General features: G+C 38.5%; 1 protein-coding gene across 3 annotated transcripts in view; it reads left to right on the forward strand.

The window, feature by feature from the left end:
- Positions 1-23,895, forward strand: part of NDRG3 (NDRG family member 3) — a 98,508-nt gene that overhangs the window by 31,812 nt on the left and 42,801 nt on the right. For 2 of the 3 annotated variants that reach the window (XM_075563668.1, XM_075563670.1), the window contains one exon: positions 8,403-8,438. The exons of the other annotated variant lie outside the window; for it this stretch is intronic. In XM_075563668.1, the coding sequence (XP_075419783.1) occupies positions 8,403-8,438 (36 nt within the window). The remainder of the gene's footprint in view (positions 1-8,402; positions 8,439-23,895) is intronic. 3 annotated transcript variants of the gene reach the window in all.

Genomic DNA, 23,895 nt, shown 5'->3' on the forward strand with positions numbered 1-23,895 from the left:
ATGCTCACTTCTCTGATCTAGGCAAGCTTTCAGAGGTGGTTGGTAAGACCACTTTCGATGGTCACATTCCCTCACAAAGAATTTTATCTGTGTTAGCCTCTCTCCCTTCCCAGTATGTGAATGCTGTTTTTGCCAGGAAGTGGTATTTTTGCATACTTATGAAAGCTCTGATAATAATGCTTCTCTTTCACTTGATCCTTCCAATAGCCTGGTGAGGTAGGGAGCACTAATAATTAATTTCCATATGCTGATGAGGACATTAAGACTAAAAAAGGTATTAAAGAATGCTTGCTATTGGGCATGGTTTCTCAACCCTCGCACTCTTGTTATTTGAGGTTGGATCCATCTTCCGTGTGTGAGACTATCTAGCATTCTTGGCCTCTACCCACCAGATGCTAGTAACACTTACTAGTTGTGGCAACCAAGGAAGTCTTCAGACATTGCCATATGTCCTCTAGAAGGCAAAGTGACCTGGCTGAGAGCCACTACCGTGTTGTGATAGATCTCATTGATTGAATGGGAGTGCATGTCTTGAGGTTTGTTTTGTGTGCATGTGTGTGTGCATGCATCCGTGTGTGTGTTGCCTGTCCTGCTGTTACTTATTTGTTGTTGTTAGCAGATGCGTTTGAGTGGCCCACAACTTACGGTGACCCATGCACAGTGTACTCCATGTGGTTTTCACTGACTGGTTTGTGAAGTGGATTGCTGGGTTTTTATTCCTAGTTTGTGTTAACTAAGAGCTCAATGTAAAACTGTCAGGCACCATAGCAACGCAAACCTCCGCTGACACATTAGTGGTTACCTGTGCTTAGGTGTATTGGCCCGAAATCAGACTGAGATTCCCTCATGGGAGGTGAAAATTCTACTGCTGGTACACCAATGTTTTCTACTAGTGTATATTGAGCGCCATTTATGTACCAGGTGCTGTACATAATTATCTGTTTTAATTTTCAGTGCATCCTGTGAAATAGCATTTTTTCTCATTTAACCAAAAAAAATTTTTTTAAGTTTGTTATTGAGTCAATTCCAACTCATAGGAGCCAGTAGAGGGCAAAGGTGAACTGTCCCACAGGGTTCCTAGGCTGTAACTCTGCAGAAGCAGTCTGTCACATCTTTCTCGTACAGAGCAGCCGGGAGGTTTGAACTGTTGACCCCTTGGTTAGCAGTTGAGAGCTTTCAACCATTACACCAATTAGAATTCAGCAGTTGAAAAACTGAAGACTGACAGGCTGGCTTGCCCAGTCAGTGAGTGACAGAATTAGAGCCGAAAACCAGGTCTTTCTGATTCTAAAACCTGAGTCCTTCCCATTGTGTTGAGCCTGTCGGCTTTGTGGCATCACCTCTGTGGCTTGAGAAGTCTAGAGAGCTGTATCACTTCACGTCACCTTTGGTCCATTATTCCATAAATGTACTCTTAGTCAAAGAAATTGCTGTGGACAAAAAGACAAGAAGTTGCTGTATCCTTCTGGACGCCAGGGAGCTGGAAGAGGTATAGACCAACAGACCATGAAGAAATTTGTCCTAAGATGACTGTAAGACGGCATCCTCAATTTAGCTCTGAAAGAGACTGATGTTAGCTTGTCTCTTGTCATTTGTTGGTACTTTTCCCATTTAATTTTAGTAGCCTGTAATTTTGTCTACTGCTCAGAATTGTGAAGAAGTGGGAAATTTTGACATTCTTGTTTTGGCTCCAGTGATGAAAAGAAGCAACTGCCAGCACTTATCTTTGTTTTGGGGGCAGATAACAGGCAGATGAAGTTATTTTTTGAGGCTCCCAACTCTTGTGAAGTAGGCTGTTGAAGGTATTTTTAACCCCATTTTACAGATGAAGCTCTGAGAGGTTACATGACTTGGCTGAAATTTGTGTGTCTAGTCAAATGGGTAAGCCTCATCTAGAATCTTGTCTTTTGACTTAGACCTGGGTCATGAGGTCTCTCTCCTGTGTCAACCTTCTCACCCAACAAGCTTAGTAACGAGCTGGAGAGCTGGCTGGCTTGTGCTTATTTTTACTGGTTTCCTTTCCCTGCTTCAGATACCACTGTGCTTGCTTGAAAGACAGAAACCAGTCTTGAGAAAACAAGGGGTTGGATAATTGAGAAATTATTAGGGAGGAAGAATAAATATTTAATGGAGAGGAAGGAAACAAATGATTTTCTTTACATTGGTCATTATATTTGAAAGTGAGGTGAACCCAATTGCAATTTAAGTTTCCCTATGTATTGAAACCCCAAACCAAACCCACTAGCACAGAGTCAATTCTGATTGATAGTGACCGTTGGGAGGTTTCTGAGATTGTAAATCTTTACTGTAGCAGACAACTTCATTATTCTCCCTTGGAATGCCTGATGGTTTTGAACAGCTGACATTGTGCCCCCAAAACCCCTCCCTTTCTACCAGAGACAGGAAATAAAAGCAGAGCAGGGATACAGCTATTTGGACCAGAGGCTGGAAAGCCCAAGGATGAGTATTTTTGTAACCTCCAAGACAGCAGAGACAGGGAAACAATTTGTGCCAAGGTCGTAGCATTAAAAAAAAAAGTCAAAGGAAGCAGTTAGAGTTGAAAACAGATATTTTGTCATTTTCATTAAAGAATACTTGTGAAGTGCTGCATCTAGAGTGGAGTAGGGAGAAGCCTTTGATAGGCTGATTAGGTGATTGTTACATACATTGTGAAAAATGTCCTAGATGGGACAGGAGCAAGACAGAAGTTCTCAAGCAAGGATGCTGCAGTGCCGCACTGTGGCCCACCAGTCACAAGAGGCAGCCAGAGATGGTAGGAGTCTCTGTAGTTCTAGCCACACTTTAGCAGCGTGCCCAAAGAGTCTTTAATGTCGGGGTCAGTGACGCTTAACTCTACCCTGGTAATATGTTAGAGATTATTTTAGAATTTAAGTTTTTTTTTCTGTCCATAGATGACATCTGGAGATTGTTTTATCTAAGTATCTGACCTTTTTATCAATTTTTTATGAGGCCTCAGTTTCTTATTAGTAGTATAACCCAAAAACCAAACCAGTACCACTGAGTCAGCTGTAACTCATAGAGACCCAATAGAGGGGTTCTGAGGCTGTAAATCTTTACGGGAGGCCTCATTTTTCTTCTATGGAGTGGCTAGTAGGTTTGAACTGCTAACCTTGATGTTACCAGTGCACTTACCAAACAGTGCCACCAGGACCCTTGTCTTTTTAATGTAGAGACAAAGGTGGATTTTCTATGTGTGTGCATTTTAGATATTTATATTATTAGTACTTAGCATATAATTACTATTTAATAATTACTACTGGTAATAATCTAAAAAATTCAAAACTCACTGCCATGGAGTCAATTCTGACTCATATTGACCTTATAGGGCAGTTTCTGAGACTGGAACTTTAAAAGAATTTTTAATAAATCATGCTATTGGGGGCTCTTACATTTCTTATAACAAGCCATACATCAGTTGTATCAAGCACATTTGTACATATGTTGCCATCATCATTTCTAAAACATTTTCCTTCTTCTTGAGCCCTTGGTTTCATCTCCCTTTCTATCCTCTCTTCCCCACCCTCTCACCGTCATAAACCCTTGATAAATTATTTTTATTTTTCATATTTTATACCATCCACTGTCTCCTTTCACCCACGTTTCTGTTCGACACCTGGTTGGGGGTGTTTGTTATGCTGAACATTGCTATGGGTTTCCCCTTTCTCCCCCTACCTTTGCCCTACCCTCATGGTATCACTACTCTCATCTATACTGCACCCTGGCTGGCTCGTCTCTTCCTTGTGACCCTTCTGTGAGAGGATGGCCAGTTGTCTACAGTTGGGCTTTGGGTCTCCATTCCGAGCTCCCTTGTTCACATCAAAATGGCTGTTTGTTTTGGGTCTTCTGATTCCTGATACCTGATCCCATCAACACCTCGTAATCACATGGGTTGCTGTGCTTCTTCCATGTGGGCTTTGTTACTTCCCGGCTAGATGGCCGTTTGTTTAACTTAAAGCCTTTAAGACCATAGATATTATATCTTGTAACAGTCAGGCACCATAAGCTTTTTCCACCATATTTGTTTGTGCACCCATTTTTTCTTCAGAGATTGTGTTGGGAAGATGAGCATCACAGAATGCTGGGTTATTACAACAAAGTGTAGCAATCTGTTTTTTTGTTTGTTTGTTTTTTAAAACATTTTATTAAGGGCTCATACAACTCTTATCACAATCCATACATATGCATACATCAATTGTGTAAAGCACATTTGTACATTCTTTGCCCTAATCATTTTCTTTTTTTTCCTCCTCTTTTCTTTTTTTACATTTTATTAGGGGCTCATACAACTCTTATCACAATCCATACATATACATACATCAAGCAATCTGTTTTTTAGCACCTTTCCCTCACAGCACGTTTTTGTGGGGGTGGTCATATTTCTCGTTATTCATTGACCTCTTCTCCATTGCTCTAGGCTCATATTTGAGAAAACTGTTTTCTTTTAATTTATTTTCTTGAGCAAACTCATTTACCCTCTACATTTGAGAAATAGTTTTCTTAACTAGCTTTAACTTTCAGTAATTATTGATTTTTTTTCTTTGATTTATTTTTTTTCTCTCTCCCAAATTAACTTATTGTCTTGTTTTCTTCAATGAATCCCTTTCTGCTACATAAGTTTATTTAGACCAAATGCACTGCCTTCAAGTTAATTCCAACGTATAGCAACCCTATAAAACAGAATAGAAATGCCCCAGTGGGTTTCCAAGGCTGGACTTTTGGACATTTTTATGGATGCAGACTCACATCTTTCTCTTTTGCAGCCTCTGGTGGGTTCCAACTGCTGACCTTTTATTTAGCAGCTGAGCTCTCCATCCCTGAGACACAGAGCTTCTTATGAAGACCCCAGTGAATAGCACTGAATTTTAATGAGTTCAGAGAATATGATGTCAATTTAACCACAGTTGAGTAGGGGATCAGCTAATGCCCTCCATCCAGAAACTCTGATGCCAAACACCATCAAACTAATCCAATCATGTCTTTTTCCCAGGATGATTGCCATTAAAGCCCAAAGTCAGGTTCTCCAGGGGTCTTAACATCTCTTTAATAAAAATGGAAGGAAGGAAGGAAGAAAACAAGTGTTAGATATACATACCTTCTTTATTAGTAGTTCCTGTTTTCAGAAATACACCTACTTCACACTTATTGACTATCTATTTATCCTACAATTTGCATTTACAATGTTAACAAATTTATGTAATTATTTTGTACATTAATGACATATCTGGCAAATGTCAGCGTGTTGGGTAAATAGCACTGGCTGTGATGTTTAAAGTTATATGTCAGTTTGGTAGGGCAATGATTTTTAGTGGTCTGGCAGTTACGTAATGATGTAGTTATAATCCATTTTATGATCTGATGTGATCATCCTTTTTCACTTAACACTGATTTTCATATAACAACCTGGTCTCTGTACCGATCCATGTTGATAAGTGAGGACTGGGTGTAATATCAGGTTAAGAAGACTTGGCTGTTTTTTTGTAAGGTCCTCAACAAACAAAAGATAGCTTGGGTTTCTGGACAGAATTGCCTAAGTCAATGTTTAACATTTTCTTTACTCGTCTGAGAGGCTCACAACCTGACAAAATGCCTCATAGCTGTGATCATGTGAGTGTGAAGAACAGAACTTGCGCAGTGACTGCTGCTTCCCACAGATCTCCCCAGAACATTTAGCTCTTTATTCCATGACTGTGATTGTAGTTCAGGTCAGAGGGATTTTCTTTTAACACTTTAAAATAATTTCTAAGATACACCTAGGGATCCTATAAGATCAGTGCCCTTATATGGTCTCCTGTGATATCATAAATAATTTCTCCCCAAAAGTGAATATTTTTTTTTACATTTTATTAGGGACTCACACAACTCTTATCACCATCCATACATATACATACATCAATTGTATAAAGCACATCCATACATTCCCTGCCCCAATCATTCTCAAAGCATTTGCTCTCCACTTAAGCCCTTTGCATCAGGTCCTCTTTTTTTTTTCCCCTCCCTCCCGCTCTCCCCTCCCAATGTGCCCTTGGTAATTTATACATCATTATTTTGTCATATCTTGCCCTAAAAGTGAATATTTACATCTTGTATTACAAATTAGAAACAATGATCTCTACCACAATAAGTCCTTTCCCTGAGTTTTCTAATTACTGAAAGGGAAGTGCATGATCAATGTAGAAAAATATAAAGAAAATTATCACCTTACTGTTTCTACCCAGAAACAGCTACTCTTGTTAAACATTATTTCTAGCCTCTTATTTCAATATATGTGTAAATGTAGTTGAGATCAATCTGCTAAAGGCCATTTTGTATGCTATTTTTCATTCACTTATTAACCATACTGTATCAAAGTTAGAATGTGGTGGAGTTTTTGTTGTTTTTTGACCCTCACCATTTTATTTTGTTATATTGGCTTATTCATTTTAAAATACTTAACAGGCAGGACTGACCAGAATTTCATTCTATTGTACATCGGGTCCCTATAAGTCAGAACCAACTTCATGGTACCTAACAATGCCTGATTTATACACTTTGGGGAAGGAACACATTACTCAGAAACTGGGAGCTCACCAGCTCACTGACTGCTCATTTCCTATCCTATTGAAACCATCTTAATCATAAGTATACTTTTCCCCTGTTTCTCACAGCTTGACTCAAAATTAAACAAGAAGTTCTCAGGCATCTTACGGGGCTAGCTGAAGCTATAGTATACTGTGGTCCTTTTTAACAACTACAGTGTTCCTTAGACAGGTGCTCACCCAGGCTCATCTGCAAACTAAGCAGGCCTTATTTTGTGAGCTCAGTTTTATGCCTGGTTCAGAAGAGGAAATGGAACTAGGCATATCATTGCTAAGAGACCATACCAGAGAGATGTTTACCTGTGTTTTATTGTCTATGCAAATAAACCCAATTTGTGGATCAAAGCAAATTATGAGTAGCATGGCAAATAATGGGAATTCTAGGACAAACAATTGTGCTCATGTTCAAAGGCACAAACTGTGCTCATCTGGAGAAAATGTGGGCTTAGTTTACAGTCTTGGAAAACAATAGGGGCAGTTCTACCCTGTCCAGTAAGGCTGCTACTAGTCAGAACCTACACCACGTAGTGAGTTTAGTTTTGGGGCTTTTTAAAAAATCATTTTATTGGGGGCTCAAACAACTCATCACAATCCATACATACATCAATTGTGTCAGCACATGTGTTCATTCATTGCCCTCATCATTCTCAAAAGAGTTTAGTTTTTAAGAGCATTTAAAAGAGTTGATTGAAGGGGGGATACGATTGTGCATAGTTTTCAGTTGGCACTGAATTTCTAGATGGCATTAGAGTTCTAGTTCTTCTCAGAGGGTGGGGGCAGCTTTGGGAAAGGTGTATTTTAGCAGCTCCAGGCCTTCAGGAAGCCACCGTAGAGCCAGATTAGACACAAGGGGTCTTCAAAGCAGTCCTGCGTGACACATGGAAATGAAAGATAATGGAATTTTTCCGTGGACTTTTTGTGTATGTTTAAAAAACATTTCAGAATAGGAGATTTTTTTCAGGGGAGATTTGCTATGGAAAGATCAAGTTGGCAGGTTTTGTTTTTGTCTTAATCTCCCCTTCCCAATACATCATTCATTACCCTTTTCATACTCTTATGTCATACCCTTGCAACCCTGGCATCTGAAATACTGCAAAAAAAAAACTTCTGAGTCATTGCCATTGATTTTTGTTTTTCCAGTCAAACATTACTATAGTGTAATCCGTTTTAAAGAACTTGGCAAATTTGCCTCAGATTTGTTTAGATAGATAGATAGACTCGTTCTATAAATGAGTCAGTGATCCTTTTTCCCATCAGTAATTTTATGGGATATAGCTGATATCCATGTATTAGGAATACTGTTTTGTCTTTCCCTCCTTCATACGTGCCCTTTTCTTTGTTACAGTTCAAGTGTTCCATTTATGTTCATCTCTCTGTCCTCGTACATTTTCTCTACTTCCTGATTCTGGGTGTCTTGGCTTTTGCTTTCCTTTGTTCCCTGCAGGGTTCTGCACTAATTCCTTTCCTCCCAAGGATGTATTTCCTCCCTGCATGTTTTCTGGATGTACTCTGGTCCCTGACTTGCCCTCTTCCCACCAATTCCTTCCAACTGCTCTGCTTTAGACAGGAATGCAAAAAGTTATAAGCTAGCAAAACAACCGCCTCTCCTTTATCTGCCAAGTAAACCCACCAAAGTGTAATCTCTCCTCTAAAGACTTTCCCTTTACTCTAATGCATGCTAGGAACCCACCTGCCTCTACAACCAAGGGGCTGCACATCTACTGCTTTCTTTGTGAACTGAATTTGCTGCACCTTTGGTGAAGCCGCGTGGGGAAACTGACTGTGTTTTCTGCCTTCTGTTGACAGAATGGTACACGAAACTTCCAGGACTTTGACTGTCAGGTAAGGACTGTACAAGCACCAAGGAGGGCTGTGTACAGGAGCTCTGCACTACTTCACTTTCTCTGGTGGTGGTCTTGTGGAGGTAGATTTATTTTCCTAGCTATCACTCTTTAGGAGCCCTGCTGGCACAACGGTTAAGCCCTTGACTACTACCCAAAAGGTTGGTGGTTCAAACCCAGTGGCTTGGTGGGAGAAAGACCTGGTGATTGGTACTCATGAAGATTGCAGCTAAGAAAAACTGATGGAGTAGTTCTGCTCTGTCACATGGGTCTGTTATGAGTCAGAATAAACAGCACCCAACAAAAATAATAACAATGGTCCTTAATCTTGGGATCAAATTTATTTAAAATGGTTTAGTATTGTATTTAAGATTTGCCTGCCAGTACATATTTTACTATTGTAGCTTTCTGGGTTGCGCTGGCTCTTTGCGATTAAGACCTCTTTTTCTCAAATGCTATTGAAAACCTAAGACAGGTGTCAAATAGAGGGTTATCATCTTTCTGTAGAGATGGTTGGGACACATTGAGGTCTGTGGGGAGGCTGCTTCTTTTTTCCCCTTTTTTCCTTTGTTGTTGAGAATATGTGCACACACAAAAAAAGAGAATATGTGCACAGAATATACACCAATCAACAGTTTCTACATTACCATTTGATAGCATTAATTATATTATTTTATTATTATTAATCATTTTATTGGGAGCTCTTACAGATCTTATAACAATCCATTATTCAGTTGTAGCAAGCACACTTGTACATATGTTGCTAATATTTTCTTTCTACTTGAGCCCTTGATATCAGCTCCTTTTTCTCCCTCCCTCCCCCACCCTCATGAATCCTTGATCAATTATTTATTATTATTATTTTGTATCTTATACCATCTGCTGTTTTTTTCACAGACATTTCTATTCATCCCCTTGGGAGTAAGGGGTGGGGCAGGGAGTTACATGTCCAACCTTGTGATTGGTTCCCCCTTTTACCTCCACCTCCCCATGATATCGTTATGCCCACTATTATCCCTGAGGGGTTTTATCTGTCCTGGATTCCAACAGTGATTATATTCTTGGAGTTGTACAACCATTCTCACGCTGCAGAATTGTTCCTCCCACATTAACATAGATTCACTGTACCCTGAGATTCCCACCTAACTTTCTATTGGTGTCAGTTTGATTCCATATAGTTCTTCAAAAAGAAAAATGTTCAAGAAAACATTTTTTACTAATTATGCTAAACTATTATTTGGTTTTAAGAAGACTTCAGGGGATTCTTTGATTTAAGGTGTTTATTTATTTTTAATTTATTTAAATTTTAATTTAAAAATCATTTTATTGGGGGCTTTTACAGATATTATAACAATCCCTAAATCAATTATATCATGAAAACTTGTACATGTTGCCATCATCATTTTCAAAACATTATCTTTCTATGTGAGCCCTTGGTATTAGCTCCTTTTCCCCCCTCCTTCCCCCATCCTCCTACCCTCATGAACCCTTGATGAATTATATATATTTTTTCATATGTACACCATCCACTGTGATTTAAGGTTTAAAGATTATCTTAGGGCAGTGTTTTCAGGGTTTGTCCAACCTTCATGATTCCAGGAAGGCTGGAGTCTGTTGTAAGAATTTAAAATTCTATTTTTTATTTCCCCCCTTTGATCATAGTTCCTATATGGACACTTTCATTAAAATGCTCAAAATGGTGGCTGTGCACCATCCAGTTCTGATCTCATGGTAAAGGGGGCAGTTGTTTATAGATTCAATTAGCCACACATTCCATCTCTGCCTTCTATTCCTAACTCCCCTTCTTCCTCTATTGTCCCGACAAAAAGAGATCAGCTGTGTTTTTAGGGGCTATTTTCAAGCTTTTAAGACCTAGGTACTGTACAAAGAACTGTGAGGTTGAACAGAAGCACTGTCCAATTAGGCCATTTAAATAGGAAGTCTTGTGAAACAATGATCCTAAACCTTCAAACCCAGAAACCAAATCCCAGGAGGTTGTTGGCTGTGCATAAACAGCCTCAGCAGCAGCTACTACTTAGTAGAGTGTGTGTGTGTGTGTGTGTGTGTGTGTGTGTGTGTGTTTTAACAGGATATAGTAGATTGGCTGTTGGATTGCTAACTAAAAGGTTAGCAAATTGAAGCCAGCATCCGATCCTTGGGAAGAAGATGAGGCTGTCTTCACCCATAAAGACTTTTTAAAGTCTTGGAAGCCCAAAGAGGCAGTTCTACTCTATTCTGTAGAGTTGTATCAAGTCAGAATCTACTTGAAGGTTGTAAATTGATTGTTTGCTATGACTTACAGCAATTCCAATAATCAGCTATACAACCTTACCCTTAATCAATGAGATATTTCCATTACCATTAACTCCCATTACCCCGCCATCCTACCCCTGTTAATACAAAGTATAAGTTTCTCTTGAATTTGTGTTGGGAATGTTGAAAATTCAGCCTGATTCAATAGTATTTTCCTAAATGATACTGCTTTTCCTAGTCTTTTTTTTGGCGGTTACTCCATTGCCTACCTTAATTTTTGACTGGCCTGGAACAAAATGGAATGAAGAAATGAGTGTATGGAAATGGAAACCTTGTACAAGCAGCTGTTGGGATATATGTCCTAGCTGTGACTGACTAACAAAAGCAATAAAAGAGTTAGGCTCTCAGGGTATGAGGTAGGAAAGAAGCATATCACAAAACCAACAATCACAGGCAAATAATTATTTTCAAATATTTGTTTTATGTTGTCTGGCAGAATGCCTTTTAGCATTGGCATCGAAAGAGAGCACTACCTATCTCATAGGCAAACTAATTAAAATTATTTTTTTCCAACTTTAGGTACTTAACATACATACGTTCTCTACAGTCCTTGCAGCAATATCATAGTTATCCGTATTTTATAGATGAGGGAACTCGATGGGTTTCATGACTTGCTGTCAGATGGAATTTGGATTGGAAAACTCCATTTGTCTTGAATCAGTTACCTTTGGTTTTTTTCCTATCTGGACATGCCTAAGCTGAAATATTTTTAGAAGTTGACTTGTATTTAAAGCTAAAATTGCCTGCAAATGGGCACCTTCATAATGTTTTTACATGATTTCAAATTCCAACTTTATATATGCACAAAGGGGACCCACCCCCCACCAAAAAAAATGGTTCATGGAGAAATAAATGAAAAGATAATGGATCTTTTCTCCCATGAATGTTTTATAGACCTCTTATATACAATATAATCACTCCAGTGCTGACAGGGAACCATTCACTATGGATGATGGCTCTTTAATGAAAAAATGAAAAGTCTTATTATTTGGGGGTAAATAGTGGCAATCATCATTGCATTTGTTGTTGCTGGTTCCTGTTACTTACAGTAGAATGAAACATTGCCCAGTCTTGTGCAATCCTTACTGTCATTGTTTTGTGTTAGCCTCTTGTTGCAACTTGTAGCCCCTGGATCAGTCCATCTCATTGAGGGTCTTTCCCTCTTTCGTTGACCCTGTAATTCACCAAGCATAATGTTGCTTTCCAGAGACTAGTCCCGCCTGATAACATGTCCAAAATATGTGAGATGAAGTTGCACCATCTTCGCTGTTAAAGAACATTCTGGCAGTATTTCTAAGACAGATTGTTAATTCTTTTGTCAGTTCATGATATAATCGATATTCCTCACCAAAGCCATCGATTCAAAGGAATCAATTTTTCAGTCTTTATTCATTGTCTAGCTTTTGGATACATATCAGATGATTAAAAATACCATAGTTTAGGTCAGGGGCATTTTAGTCCTTAAAGTGATGGGTTTTTTTTTGTTTTTTAACACTCTAAATTAAAGGTCTTTTCAAACAAGATTGCCCGATACAATACCTCATTTGATTTCCTGACTGCTGCTTCATGAGTGCTGATTGTGGATTCAAGTAAATTGAAATTCTTGACAACTTCGATTTTTTCCCTGCATTTATCATGATGTTATATAATGGTCAAGTTGTGAGGATTTTTGTTTTCTTTCTGTTGAGGTATATTCCATACTGAAGGCTGTCATCTTTGATCTTCATCAGAAAATGTTTCAAATACTTTTCACTTGCAGCAAGCAGTGTCGTGTCATCTGCACATTGCAAGTTGTTAATGAATCTTCCTCCAATCCTAATGCCACATCCTTCTCTATATAGTTCAGCTTCTCAGATTATATGGTCAGCATGCAGAGTGAATAAATATGATAGGCATTTAAATTTCAAATCATTTTTAAATCATTTTACTGGGGGCTTGTACAACTCTTAACACAATCCGTGTATACATCCATTGTGTCAAGCACATTTGTACATTTGTTGCCATCATCAGTCTCAAAATATTTTCGTTTTACTTGAGACATTGGTATCAGCTCCTCATTTCCCCCCTCTCTCCTTACCCCCTCCCTCATGAACCCTTGATAATTTATAAATTATTGTTATTTTGTCATGTCTTACACTGTCTGACGTCTCCCTTCACCCATTTTTCTGTTACCTATCCCCCAGGGAGGGGGCTATATGTAGATTCTTTTAATTGGTTCTTCCTTTCTAACCCACCATTATCACCACTGGTCCTGAGGGGTTCGTCTGTCCTGGATTCCCTGTTTCCAGTTCCTATCTGTACCAGTGTACATCCTCTGGTCTAGCTGGATTTGTAGGATAGAATTGGGCTTATGATAGTGGTGGTGGTGGTGGGAGGAAGCATTAAAGAACGAGAGGAAAGTTGTATGTTTCATCATTGCTACACTGCACCCTGACTGGCTTGTCTCCTCCCCACGACTTTTCTATAAGGGGATGACCAGTTGCTTATAGATGGGCTTTGAGTCCCCACTTCTCATACCCCACCACCACCCCATTCACACTGGTATGATTTTGTTCAGGGTCTTAGATGCCTGATACCTTATCCCATTGATGCCTCGTGATCACATAGGCTAGTGTGCTTCGTCCATGTGGACTTTGTTGCTTCTCAGCAAATGGCCACTTGTTTATCTTCAAGCTTTTAAGACCCCAGATGCTGTATCTTTTGATAGCCGAGCACCATCAGCTTTCTTCACCACATTTGCTTATGCAGCTGCTTTGTTTTCAGTGATTGTGTTGGGAAAGTGAGCATCATGGAATGCCAGTTTAATAGAATAAAGTGTTCTTACATTGAGAGAGTACTTGAGTGGAGACCAATGTCCACATGCTACCTTAATACTAATATGCACATAGATCTATTTCCCCCTCATCATATATAAATATATTTACATATGTACATGCCTGTATTTAGACCTCTATAAATGCCCTTTGCCTCCTAGCTCTTTCCTCTATTTCCTTTTACTCTCCTCTTGTTCCACTATCATCCTCAGCCTTCATTTGGGTTTCAGTAATTCCTTTCAGTTACATTGCTCTTGATCAGGCCCTACCAGACCTCTTACACCCTCCTTACCACTGATTTTGGGTCACTTGTTATTCCCGTGTCCCTGGGTTTGTTAACACTTCCTTTCCCCCACCTCCTCCTCTCCCATGTCTCCCTGGAGCCCTCGGTCCCGTTGTTGTTGTTTGCTCCTCCAGAGTGTTTATCCCACTCAAATCATTTTTTATGATTTCAAAATGAATACAACCTTGATGAAATGGATACAGCTTTGATACCCACCTTTATTGATTTTAAACCTTGAAGCGTTCACTTGTTCTGTTTGAACGATTACCTCTTGGTTTATGTACAGATTCCACATGAGTGCGTTAAGGATTCTAGAATTACCATTCTATCTCACGTTATCCATAACTTGTTCTGATCCACATGGTTGAGTGCCTATGCATAGTCAATAAAACACAGGTAAACATCTCTCTGGTGTTCTCTCTTTCAGTCAAGATCTACCTGACATCAGTAGTGACACCATAGTCTACCTCCTCCGTGGAATCAGGCTTGGGCTTCTGGCAGTTCTCTGTTGCGGTACTGCTTCAGCAACTTAAAAATTATCTTCAGCAATTTTTATTTGTGTTTTATGTTGATAATGTTTGTTGATAATATTGGCATTATGTTGGATAGTTTTTCTTTGTAATGAGCACAAATATAGATAATTTCTATTTAGTTGACCAGGTAGCTGTCTTCCAAATTTCTTGGCATAGATCAGTGAGGATTACCAATATTACATCCATTTTTTGAAACATCTCAATGAATATTCACTCAATTCCAGGAACCTTAGTTTATGCTGCTAATGGCATGATTGGTGATTCAAATCCAACAGCTCTGTGGGTTTGTTTTTGCCAATGCCTTCATTGCACCTTGCACTTCTTCCTGTAGTGCCATGGGTTCTTGGTAATTTGTTCCGTCCTAAAAGGGTTGCACATCAACCAGTCACTTTTAATGCAGCGACTCTGTTTTTTCCACCTTGTTGTGATGCTTCCTGAGTTCAATATTTTGCTCATAGATCCTTCAATATTGTAACTCAAAGCTTGCACTTTTTTTCAATTCTTTCAGCTTGAGAAATGCCACTGTGTTCTTATCTTTTGGTTTCCTAATCTCAGGTTTGTACATTTAATTATTATACTTTACTTTGTCTTCTCAAGTCACGCTGTAATACTTAGTTTATCACTTCCTCAAGCAGCTCTGGTAGCCTAGTGGTTACACATTGGGTTGCTAACCCTAAGGTCAGCAGTTTGAAACCACCAGATGCCATGTGGAAGAAAGAGGGGCACGTAAAGAGTTATAGTCTTGGAAACTTACTGGAGCTGTTGTACCCTGTCCTATTGGATCACTATGAGTAAGAACTTACTCGATGGCAGTGAGTAGTAGTACTAGTTATTACTTCCTCTATTCACTTTACTCTGTTCACAGCAGTTTTCATAATCTTTTCTGACATTTTTTTTGCTCATTTCTTTACTGTTTTTTAAAATGACATTTTCGCTTATTTCATGTATGATTTCTTTGATGTCATCCTACAACTTGTCTGGGATTTAGCGATTAGGCGGGTTTTAAGCCTTAATATTAAACATGATTTAAAATTACAATTCTTAAAGTTTCTTTTTTACCTGTAAATGTAGTTAATATGTTTTAAAAAAAACTTCAATGGATAACCCAAAATATTAACACTGGTGAAATAGCAGGTGATTTTTATCTCTTTATTTACATTCGATATTTTCTTATTTTGAGGGATGATAACTGCAATGTAATTTTTATATTCCATTTTTGTGTGTGACCTCCAATTTAATGACAATACATATTTTTACACTTCTAGGCAGAAGCATACATGTACTTTTTCAGAGCACTTCATTTGAATTTTAAAAAGCCTGGCTAAAATCCATGATATTTTGGGCAAAGTTTAAATATAGTTACTTATTCTGGCTTCATGAAATAAAACTTTCAGTTCTGTTCTGATTCAGACACAATGGTAGCACATGTTTGTCACTGGTTGGAGTATACTGTTTTCTTCCTGTTAGGTACATTGAGACTCTTCAGACATGGGCTGTCATGTCCTGCAAATGCTTGATCATAGAGGAAAGCCCTCTGGGAATAGCTTTCGGCATCTTTCATCTGCCAGACCATAGAGGGAAGATTTCCTTTCGGTTGGATAGTTAGGTCAGCACAAAGGTTAAGGAAGCCACTGATAGAAAAGGCTACTTCAACATGGAGTCTAGATTCATGTCGAGACTTTTAAGATGGAGTCAAAGCTCGGCTTTCAGGGCTTTATTTTCATGCACCAGATGCCTCAGAGTGTAGACTCTTATACATTAAGTATTTAGTAACCAAGCTCATGATGTGAATCTGAACTCCTCCTCCTTCCCCTATTTTCTTTGCTAATCAACTACATTTTAAAAAACATTTGAAAATGTAATACAAATTTTAGCCTTTTTCTTGGTTTTGAATCTGCACAAGACCTCTTTAAAGTGTTAGAGAGCAAAGATGTCACTGCGAAGACTAAGGTGAGCCTGACATAAGCTATGGTATTTCAGTCACTTCATACATATGTGAAAGCTGGACAGTGGAAGACCATGAAAGAACTGATACATTTGAATGACAGTGTTAGTGAAGACTATCGAATATCTCTTGGTTGCCAGGAAGAAAGTACAGCCAGAATGACCCTTAAAATCGAGGTTATGAAACTTCATCTTATACACCTTGGATATAGTATCACGAGAGACCAGTCCTAATAGAAAGACATCATGCTTGGGAAAGGAGAGAGTCAGTCAAGAAGAAGAAGATCCTCAAGAGAAGGATTGACAGCATGACTACAACAACGGGCTCAAGCAGAACAATGGCTGGGAGGATGGCACAGGACCAAGCAGTGTTTGCTCAGTTGAAGTTGACTTGACTGCGCCTAATTACAACAGCAACAACGTTCCTTCGTTGCTATCGGATTCTCTGAGGGCCAAGAGCAGTTATAATTTGGATAGAAGAGTAATAAAGGAAGGGGAGTGGTTAGAGATGACATACTCAGAATTGATGAGAAAGGGAAAAGCGTACAGTGCCTGATAATCAATGAAATAGACTTATTACTGCCTGTTTAGCTACTTAAGTGCTCCTTAATCCTCTAAATTCCATAGTTTCTCTATGTGTATAATATAGTGCTTTTATAGCAATAGCTCTTCTTTTGTTTATAATCAGAAACAAAAACTTCACAAAAGTATTAAAATAGCCTATAATCCTGATACTTAGGGTTAAGCATACTTTATTATATTTCTTTCTAATTTCCACTTTGATATTCTGGTTATCAAAGTAATGCATATTATTTGGAAAGCATGGAGAAAATACAAAGTAGCTAGGGGGAAAATTCATAAACTTTAATCCAGGAGCAGCCCTGTGTTTTAGGGTCATTTTATATATATATATTTTTTTTTTTAATTTTTTTTTCCTTTTTACATTTTATTAGGGGCTCATACAACTCTTATCACAATCCATACATATACATACATCAATTGTATAAAGCACATCCGTACATTCTTTGCCCTAATCATTTTCAAAGCATTTGCTCTCCACTAAAGCCCTTTGCATCAGGTCCTCTTTTTTTTTTTTTTTTAACAGTTTATTGGGGCTGATACAATTCTTTTCACAGTTCATACATATACATACATCAATTGTATAAAGCACATCTGTACAGTCTTTGCCCTAATCATTTTTTTCTCCTCTTTTCTTCTTTTACATTTTATTAGGGACTCCAACAACTCTTACCACAATCCATACATATACATACATCAATTGTATAAAGCACACCCATACATTCCCTGTCCCAATCATTCTCAAGGCATTTGCTCTTCACTTAAGCCCCTTGCATCAGGTCCTATATTTATATTTTTTATACAAATCATGCATTTTAAATTTATATGATTATAATCATTCCAGATGTACAATATCATATTCTCTTTCTTGACCTAATCTGAGAACACAATCACATTTCCACATCATTTTAAAACTCAGAAAAATTTTTATTGGTTACCTATTATTACACTATATGTGTATATAATAATTTACCTCTTCCATTATTATGTAAATTGGATTGTTTTCCCTTCTCCTATAATATGTTCAATTCATTAAACATTTTTGTGCATAAATTTTCACCACACTTGAGATTATTTCCCTAGATGGATTCTTGGACTCAATATTTAAGGCACTTGACCATTTTCCTTTCTACTTCTACTGGGTGGATACTTGGTAAATATTAATGGACAGTGATGAAGAAGCTGCTTGGCTGTTGCGAAATATCATTCCATAGATGAAGCTGATGGTAGAGTGAATGCACAGGAATGGAGTTCTTGGTATAGGATAATCCAGGCAGTCAAGGATTCAGTAATTTCATGCTGGCTTTTCATTGCAATTATTAATAGAACCCAACTGTGAGAACTGTTTTCCAGTACCACAATTCAAATGTGTGTGAACTACTTTAAACACTTGTAGATCAATTAGTCAGTAGGCATTGTTACTAAGTAAGAATTAATTGAAACAAATATTCTGAAAGTTCCTTCAATTGTGAAGAGGTTTAGGGATTTAACCACCTGCTACAATCTGTGTTATAGGGTTTGAATTAGCTCCATGCTCCACTAACCTTGAAGGCTATCCAGAATGTGGTCCCACTCCACCTTTCAGCCACATGCCATGTTCAACTGCTTCCCTTTATACACACCCCACTGTAGAAAAGCTGGAATGATTGCAGATTTACCTTTCCTTCTGCTGTGTGTTTTTCACTATGGTGGCCTTTGTTTACAGTCTCTCCACTTTAATATCACCCTCCCTCCTCCACCCCCCATTGTTTTATTAGTTTCAAAACTTTGGTGACTTTATTCTCCTTCAGGGGGGTGAGAGGAAAAAGAACCTTCTGAAGCAAGCTAAAGTTCTATTTTTTCCTCACTTCCTAACCCCAGTTCCCCTTTCCTTGTCACTAAAGTATTTCTTAGACAAGCTCTGTTGTGCATGATGGATACCAACTTTAGGAGAAAGTCCAAGGAAGGACTCTCATTGGTTTAGTGTATATTACATGCATGAAGGGGCTTCAAAAAGTTCATAGAAAAGTGGAATTGAAAGGTAACAGACTTTTCCCATGAACTTTTTAAACACAAATCCTATGTATTTGAGTCACGTTCACATCCCTCAAGTACTTACTGCATATAGATGAGTCGGGTGCTTTAATTGACCAAAGCTAGGTCCCTTCCTACCTAGGCTTTCTTAGAAAGTCCATGTTCTGAAGGTGTATAGGCTTTTGCATGTAAGTTGTCCTTTCCTTTTTTCCCTCCTCATTGCTGATTAAGACTGTGTGAATAATAAGTGGAGTTTGTTTTGAAGGAGTGAAAAATATTTTAGATTGTTAGATTGCAAAAGAAACTTCCAAAGACACAACTTTTGAGAATGCTGGCAGTTGAGAGTGGTCGACAAGTAAGAGGTATTTGAAAGTGATGATTGAGCTAAACTTAAGTAAGGTGCAAGAAGGGAGAGAGTTTAGGCTAGGTAAGAGAACCTGTATTACAGAACTTTAAAATGGAAAATATATCCTATTAATAGGCAAAAAGTTGCAAAATTAAACAAAAGGAAGACTCATGAAACGGAGAAGTTATTATCAAATGGTTGTGTCTTTATAGAAGCAAGTTCCACCTTTGCTCAAGAGGGAGAGGAAAGTGTACTGGGGACCTGTATGATTTCATGTTGTTTTATGTGACTGGAGAGCAAAGGAAGCATGTTCAATGAGTATGTAACCTTGGAGATGGTGAATAATCAATATGGGAGAATCTCTGACCAGATCCACCTTGGGCTATGCCTTTGAGCATAGGCTGTCATTGTGGAGTCACATTCCTGTTCTAGAATGCTGGCATGGGGATAACCAGAGAAGAGCTTGTAAAACAGGTGGTAGTTGATTAAAATGGAAAGGTGGCAACAGCATAAGCCTTGCAGTGTCCTGACCATTGAATCAGTTGTGTGGTCAGAGAGTCTTGATAGCATACTCAAGTCTAGATGAATTCTCAGACTAGCAGGGTAATTATAGAGCCATCAAGGTTTTCTTACACCTTCCCATGAAGGCGAGTCCCTCCTATCTTTCTGCATTCTCTATTCTACTGAGAACATTTCTATTCACATACTTGGGAATGAAGAGAAATTTATATATATATATATATATTTTTAAGTCATTTTATTAGGGGTTCTTACAGCTCTTATCACAATCCATACATCCATCTATTGTGTCAAGCACGTTTGTACATATGTTGCCATCATTTTCAAAGCATTTTCTTTCTACTTGAGAAAGAAATCAAGTCGATTTGATTTCAGCTTGATATCAGCTCTTCATTTATTACCCTCCCCCACTCTCCCTCCCTCATGAAACCTTGATAATTTATAAATTTTTAAAAATTTGATATTAATAACAACAATGCTCCCCAAAAGGCTTGACAAATGAGACTCAGGACTCTTAGCCCTTTGAACTTTGGTTGTTATAGAGGGTAGCTATGTGGATAAGATTCTCTTAAGAAATTGAAGTTATATAGAAATAATTTTAGCTGAATTTTATCCAGGTGACCAAATGATGACTATGTAGTTTCTTCTTCTATTGCTTCATCTACCTTCAGAGTTTTCTCTTTTATTTCATCTATTATAACTCCCTTTTAATCACCATCCTTTTGAATTACTGTATGTACTCGAATACTCAATTATAAGCCGACCAAAATGTCACCTGAGGCACCTAATTTTACCTCAAAAACTGCATTAAAAATGTGCCGAAAAACCCAGCTTATACATGAGTATATATAGTAGTCTGCTCGCTTAATACTCCCTGATAAACTCTCCCCTGCCCCCTAGACACACACACACACACACACACACACACACACACACACACTATCACCATCAAGTTTCCTGACTTTGGGAAGATCCAAAGTGTAGACTGGATTTTCTCTCAGCCCTCCTCATTATTATAATTACTTCCAAGTCAATTCCAAAGGGTAGAACTACTCTATAACGTTTTCTTGGTTATAATCTACAAAGCACATTGCCACGTTTTGGGTACCATGGGTTGGTTTGAACTGTCAACCTCTAGGTTAGCAGTTGAGTGTAAACTGTTGGTGCCACCCAGGTCCCTCAGCTCTCTCCATTACTCGTCCATTGGAGTCAAGTCAATTTTGAGTCATGATAACCCTGTAGGACAGGGTAGAATACCTATATGGTTCCCAAGGCTGTTACCTTTACAGAAGAGGATGCCATATCTTTCTCCCATGGAGCAGCTGGTGGGTTTGAACCACCAACCTTCTGGTTAGCCACGAAGCCTTTACCACTATACCACCAGGACTCCTCCGACTCCCCCAGCTGAAATGGTGGAGAAGCAGGCATTGTGAAACTGGCGCCTGAGGAAGTCCATTCTGCCTTTTCTGAGACCGTACCTTCTCTTTTTACAGGAACACGGTAGAAGAAGGGCTCAGCAACTCATGTCACGTTGACAGGTTGCACTCTGTCTTTAGTTTGGGCTCCCTTGTAGTGTCACCCCACCTGACAGGGCTGTCCTCACCCTCTCCCTCTTCATTCTTGCTCAGAAATAAAAAATGGCAGACATTGATGCCTTCTTGAGTTTCTTTCCAAATCTGTCTGCTTCATTCCCAGAAACAAAAGTCCTAAAGTTAGTGTGCAGCCCTCTTTCAAGTCTATCCTTTAAACATGCACAAACATATATTGTGTTGGGTTTTTAAAAAAAGCAAAATCTAAGTTGTATATTGCAGGAACATCTTTCTAAATAGTTTGTGCTTAGCACTGTGTTTTAAAGGCTTTCAGTGTTCATTAATTTAAGCTTGTAGTTCTAGTCCATTCACTTTTATCTATATTTTTATACAAATATATCATAATTTGTTAATTCCTGACTCATGAATAGTTAGGCTGTTTCCATTTTGTACTTTTCATAAACAAGGTTGCAGTGCACATGTCTATGTGTGGTTTGTGTGTTTTTGTGACCATATTTGACAATTGTATTTATATTTCACCTAAAAATAGAATTGCTGTAGGGTACACACCTCTTAACTTTACTAGAAGTTATTAAATTGTTCCCCAGAGCAGTTATGCCACTTTACATGCTTACCAGCAGTATACAAGAGTTATTATTTCTCCATATCCTAGCCAACACTTGGCATTATCTGACTTACAAATTTTTGCCATACTGCCTTGAGTGAAATAGCATCTCACTGAATCTAAGTTTTACTTTCCTGAGTGCTGGCCAAGTTAATGCCCTCCCTTCATTTTCCTTCACAACACTGTTTCCTTCATAGTGCTTAATACTATTTCCATGGGCTTATTATCTGCCTCCCTGTCTAGAACATAAGCATAAGTTCTGTGAAGGCAAGGTCACATAGCTCTTTTCACTACTTTATCCCCAGAATCCAGTCATTGGTCTGTGTTCAACACATCATTTCTTACTGGAAAGACTCGGGAGGGTAGGCATTGAAAACAGGCATAGACTCTACAAACCAGGGGCCCACAGAAAAAGCTGATCTTCCTCTCCAGTCTGAGACTCTTCCTCCAATAATTAACTCCAGGGATATTCATCCTCCCTTGGGAATATCTGTACATTACTCACAGAGACATGGCCTCTCTGCACATCTCAGTAGCACAATTACATAAAAATCCATGCTCAGGAAGTCTGTAAGACAAGCGATTACACAATAGCAGGGATTTCTTTCCTTTTTTGGGGGGGGGCGATTTATTTAGTTATCCCCTCCTGTCCAAGCCCTACATTGAACCAATTCATTATACCAGAATCTCTTTTTTTCAAGTCAGTTTTGAATAGGAAGTACAGTCATAGAGAATAGCAGAAATATTGACTCATTCATGGTTTGATTTGCTAAAAATCTCTATCTGAAGTAGATAGGGAAAAGTTGATATTAGCCTAAGATTAACTTCTGTGTTCTACAGTAGGAAGAAACTGAATCTCTAATGAGGTTCATTGTCAGATAGGAAATTAAGAAGGAAGCCTTTGTTGGAATTCTGATTATTAGAGTTAATCTTGTTTTATTTAATATAAATTTTTTCTGAGGTAAATATAGACTTCACCAGCAGAAATACACTAAGAAAGTCATGATCATTTTTGGTTTTGAGAAAAAAACTTGAAGAAAGTTAGCATAAATTCTGTTAACTCTTGTGTACACACACCCTTTCCTTTCAACCCTACCACTCTTTACATTCCATATTTCAGTTGTATCAAGCATACCATATATACGTGAGTATAAGCCAAGTTTTTTCAGCCATTTTAATTAATATATTTAAATAATTTTATTGGGAGCTCATACAACTCTTATGTCAATCTATATATCCATCCATTGTGTCAAACACATTTGTACATTTGTTGCCATCATCATTCTCAAAACATTTACTTTCTACTTGAGCCCTTGGTATCAGCTTCTATTCCCCACCCCACCCCCCCATGAACCCTTTTAATTTATAAATTATTATTTTGTCATGTCTTAACACTGTCTGACATCTCCCTTCACCCACTTTTCTGTTGATCTTACCCCAGGGAGGGGGTTATATGTAGGTCCTTGTAATTGGTTCTCCCTTTCTCTCCCACCTTCCCTCCACCCTCCTGGTATCACCACTCTAACCACTGGTCCTGAGGGGTTCATCTGTCCTGGATTCCCTGTGTTTCTAGCACTTATCTATAACAGTGTACATCTTCTGGCCTAACCGGATTTGTAAGGTAGAATTGGGATCATGATAGGGGGGGGGGCATTAAAGAACTAGAGGAAAGTTGTATGTTTCATCGTTGCTACACTGCACCCTGACTGGTTCTTCTCCTCTCTGTGACTCTTCTATAAGGGGATGTTCAGTTGCCTATAGATGGGCTTTGGGTCCCCACTCCGCAGTCCCCCTCATTCACAGTGATATGGGTTTTTGTTCTTTGATGCCTGATACCTGATCCCTTCGACATCTCGTGATCACACAGACTGGTGTGCTTCCTCCATATGGGCTTTGTTGCTTCTGAGCTAGATGGTCACTTGTTTATCTTCAAGCCTTTAAGACTCCAGACACTATATCTT

Source organism: Tenrec ecaudatus, chromosome 12 (genome assembly GCF_050624435.1).
Source record: "Tenrec ecaudatus isolate mTenEca1 chromosome 12, mTenEca1.hap1, whole genome shotgun sequence".
NCBI classification, from domain to species: Eukaryota; Metazoa; Chordata; class Mammalia; order Afrosoricida; family Tenrecidae; genus Tenrec; species Tenrec ecaudatus.